General features: G+C 41.5%; 1 protein-coding gene across 1 annotated transcript; it reads right to left on the bottom strand.

Moving 5' to 3' along the window:
- Nucleotides 1–2,342: 2,342 nt before the first annotated feature.
- Nucleotides 2,343–4,337, bottom strand: LOC112519147. Its single transcript, XM_025127132.1, has 3 exons — nt 4,010–4,337; nt 3,335–3,886; nt 2,343–2,992 (listed from the first exon to the last, which is right to left on the bottom strand). The coding sequence occupies exons 1-3, from the start codon at nt 4,335–4,337 to the stop codon at nt 2,343–2,345; spliced, it is 1,530 nt and encodes a 509-aa protein (XP_024982900.1).
- Nucleotides 4,338–4,621: the final 284 nt, after the last annotated feature.

Raw genomic sequence — 4,621 nt, 5'->3', positions numbered from 1 at the left:
GAAGAAAAGAGGAAGAATTCGGCTGAAAAAGATGGAGGATGAAGAGGATTTTTTAAGGTGACTCTTGAGTTTTAGGGAGAGAGAAGGAGAGGAGTTTCAAATTTGAAAGGATGCAAATGAATTGTAAATGAAGAATGGGGCTTTTTATATGTGGAATAAGGGAGGGAAAGTGGGGAAGGGGCCGGCCATGGGATGGCCCAAATCCACCCTCTATATAATTGTTTTTTTAAAAATTAAGCCCAAAATGCAAAAGTGCCAGTTTTCTCAATTTTGACATTTTTCTTTAAATTAAAAACCCATGATAGCTAAATTCATTTAAATAAAAAGTTTTTATATTTAAAACACTAAAACTTTGTGTTTTTTATAATTTGGGTATAAATTGGAGCATTTGGCATTGTATAGGACGTTTCAGATAATTACGGGTTGGAACCGGACTTTCTGAGCAGCTACCGGAATCTCTAGAAATTTTTCGACCAAACTAATCTAAATAACTCCTAATCTTATAAAGTATCTTCAATAACACTAATATAAACTTAATAAGAGCTAACCTGGAAGTTCAAATTTGACAGTTGTCACAATCTCCCCTTGTTAGAGAAATTTCGTCCGAAATTTAACGACCGCTACTGCCAATGGATTTTTCTGCAAACAGTTGCGGATATTTGCCTTTCATGAAATCTTCTCGCTCCCAAGTGTACTATGTACCATGTTTTGCATTCCAGCGGACCTTAACAATAGGGACTTTTCTGCTTCTCAACCGTTTAACTTCTCGGTCCAGTATCTCGATTGGTTCTTCAATGAAGTGTAACCGATCACTAATCTGAACGTCATCCAGGGGTAGCACTATTGTTTCATCTGTTAGGCATTTCTTCAGATTCGACACATGGAACGTGTCATGGATGGCGCTTAGATTTTGTGGCAACTTCAACTTGTATGCCACTGGTCCGATTCTTTCGAGTATTTTGAATGGACCAATGTATCTGGGACCCAGCTTGCCTCTCTTCCTGAATCGTACTAGTCCCTTCCATGGCGATACCTTTAAGAGTACTTTTATCCCCCACTTGGAATTCCAACGGCTTTCTCCGATTATCCGCATAACTCTTCTGACGGTCTCTTGCCGTCTAAAGTCTCTCCTTGATGATTGAAATCTTGTTGGTGGTTTCCTGGATAATATCGGGCGTTTTCAACTGTCTATCTCCGATCTCTACCCAGTTAAGCGGTGATCTGCATTTACATCCGTATAGGGCTTCGTACGGTGCACACTGTATGCTGGTGTGATAGCTGTTGTTATAAGAGAATTCAACAAGGGGCAGATGGGTATCCCAACTCCCACCAAAATCTATTGCACACGCACGTAACATATCCTCAAGCGTTTGAATAGTTCTTTTTGATTGCCCATCTGTTTGAGGATGATAGGCGGTGCTATAATCCAAACGCGTACCCAATGCCTTTTGAAGAGTCTGCCAAATTCTTGATGTAAAACATGTATCTCTATCCGAAATAATGGAAATAGGCACACCATGACGTGTAACTATTTCATCGATGTAGATTTGTGCAAGCCTTTCCACACTAAAGTCTTCTCGAACATGTAAAAAGTGCGCAGATTTTGTAAGCCGATCCACTATGACCCAAATTGAGTCATGTCCTTTCCTAGTCCTAGGTAACTTAGTAACGAAGTCCATTGATATCTGGTCCTATTTTTATTGGGGAATCTATGGTTGCTGAAGGAGACCAGACGGTTTCTGATGCTCTACTTTTACCCTTGCGCATGTTAAGCATCGGCTTACGTACAAAGCAACGTCCTTCTTCATTCCTGGCCACCAGTAATATTCTTTTAGCTCCTGGTACGTCTTATCAGTTCCTGGGTGAATTGAGTATCTTGAGCGATGTGCTTCTTCCAAAATTGTTGACCGAAGTTTGTCGTCCTTTGGTATCCAAACTCTATCTCTAAAGTAACGCACCCCATCTGCTTGGGTTTCGAATTCCTTCTCTAAGTGATGCAGGGTCTCGTTCTTCAGATTTTCTGTTTTCAACGCCTCCTCTTGAGCTTCACGAATTTGCATTTTTAGGTTCGTTTAAATTATTATCCCCATGGCTCGTACTCTTGACGGTTTTATTCTTTCTTTTCGGCTTAGGGCGTCTGCTACCACGTTAGCTTTCCCTGGGTGGTATTTTATTTCGCAGTCATAATAGTTGAGAAGTTCGACCCATCTCCGTTGCCTCATGTTCAGCATCTTTTGGTTTAGAATATGTTGAAGACTTTTGTGATCAGTGAAGACGGTGCATTTGGTGTCGTAGAGATAATGTCTCCAAATCTTGAGTGCAAACACCACTGCTCCTAGCTCCTAGTCATGAGTGGTGTAGTTCTTTTCATGAACCTTGAGTTGCCTTGATGCATAAGCAATGACCTTGTCATTTTGCATCAGCACACATCCCAAGCCTTGATGTGATGCATCGCAATATACCATAAAATTCTCCGTGCCTTCTGGTAGTGCTAAGATCGGTGCATGACATAGCTTATGTTTGAGCAATTGGAATGCTTCTTCTTGCTTTTCTCCCCACATAAACTCCTTATCCTTCTGGGTTAATACCGTCAGTGGTTGTGCGATCTTGGAGAAATTTGAAATAAAACGGCGATAGTAACCCGCTAAACCGAGAAATTGGCGAATTTCTGTTGGGGTCCTTGGAGCTTCCCACCTCTTTATAGCCTCAACTTTGGCCGGATCAACATGAATTCCCTTCGCATTTACCACATGACCAAGGAAGTGCACCTCACGAATCCAAAATTCGCATTTAGAGAACTTGGCATATAATTTCTGATCCCTTAATAGTTCAAGTATCAACTTTAAGTGCTGCTCATGCTCCTCCTTGTTTTGCGAATAGATCAGGATGTCATCTATGAATACAATCACRAACTTATCCAAATATGGCYTACATACYCTATTCATTAAATCCATGAAAACCGCTGGCGCGTTAGTTAACCCAAATGGCATAACTAAAAATTCATAATGACCATAACGAGTTCTGAACACCGTCTTAGGAATATCTTCCTCACGGACCCTCATTTGATGGTATCCGGATCGAAGATCGATTTTTGAAAAGTAAGTGGCACCTTGAAGTTGATCGAACAAGTCATCGATTCGGGAAAGAGGATATCGGTTCTTAATGGTCAGCTTATTGAGTTCCCTATAATCGATGCACATCCGAAGGGATCCGTCTTTCTTTTTAACAAATAGAACTGGAGCTCCCCAGGGTGAAGAGTTGGGTCTGATGAATCCTTTGTCGAGTAGCTCCTTTAGTTGGTCTGACAATTCTTTCATTTCCGATGGTGCCAAACGATAAGGTGATTTGGCTACAGGTGCTGCTCCAGGAAATAAGTCAATGTGAAATTCGACTTTCCGTAACGGGGGTAATCCTGGTAGCTCATCAGGAAACACCTCGGGAAAATCCCGAACTATGGGAAAATCCTGGATGCGTTTCTCTTTAATTCCTTTATCCATAATGTGAGCCATAAACGCGACATATTCCTTTTTCAAATATTTTTGCATCTTCATACACGTTACTAACTTGAAATTTCTCTGGGACTTCTCTCCGTGCACCACGAGCGTTTCGCTTCCTTTCATAATGCGGATGGTCTTCTCAGAACAACATATCTCGGCTTGATTTTTGGATAGCCAATCCATACCCACAACTACATCGAAGCTTCCTAATCTAATTGGAATAAGGTCTATGCTAAAGTTTTGTTCAGCTAAACGTAATGTACAATTTGTGATTACGTCTTTAGTCCTAACTTCCTGACCATTAGCAAACTCGATAACGAAATATTCTTTCAGCTTTTGCGACTTTAAACCAATCTTTGGTCTAAATTCTAGGGATATAAAACTCCTATCTGCTCCAGAATCAAATAATATGGATGCATAATGATTATTCAGAAGAAATGTACCTGTGACCACATTCGAGTCTTGCCTGGCTTCTTCCACTCCAATTGCAAATGCTCGACCTCATGCTTCACCTCCTTGATTTCCTTGGTTGACTGGTCGTGATGGGTTAGTATCCGACCCTCGGTTCAATTTCGGACATGTATTCCTGAAGTGATTCGGGCTTTCGCACTCATGGCATGTTCGACTCCCTCCGATCTTGCAATCTTTAGCAAAATGACCTCCTTTGTTGCATCTGAAACAGACGATGCATCTCCCGCTATGGTGATAATTGCACTTGCTACACTTAGGGTAAGTTCCCTTGCCCTTTTCGCCTTTTTGTGACTGAGCCCCAAAGTTTCTTATCACTTTTTGGGCCTTACTGCCCCTCTCGCTGTAGTTCCTCCTCGCTGGCTCCTCCATCCTTCTCTTACCCTTGACTTTATCATTTGCAAGTGATCCTGACCGAATAGCATTGTTGGTGAGTTTCGTCGCTAAGCTCACGGCGTCTTGAAGTGTTTTTGGATTAGCCGAAGTCACATTCCCCCAGATTTCTGGAGCTAAACCCCATACATAACGATCAATTCAGTTTTCTTCAGGTGATACTAAGTGTGGCACCAGTTTTGCCAACTCATGAAAACGAGCAGTGTGTGAGTCTACATCACTTTCCTTCATTTCGTGATTCCAAAGTTCTGCTTCTAACTTCT

This window comes from Cynara cardunculus (genome assembly GCF_001531365.2).
Source record: "Cynara cardunculus var. scolymus isolate 2C chromosome LG 10, CcrdV1, whole genome shotgun sequence".
Lineage (NCBI taxonomy): Eukaryota > Viridiplantae > Streptophyta > Magnoliopsida > Asterales > Asteraceae > Cynara > Cynara cardunculus.
The sequence above is the reverse complement of the archived record's forward strand: the minus strand, read 5'-3'. Positions and strand labels throughout refer to the sequence as shown.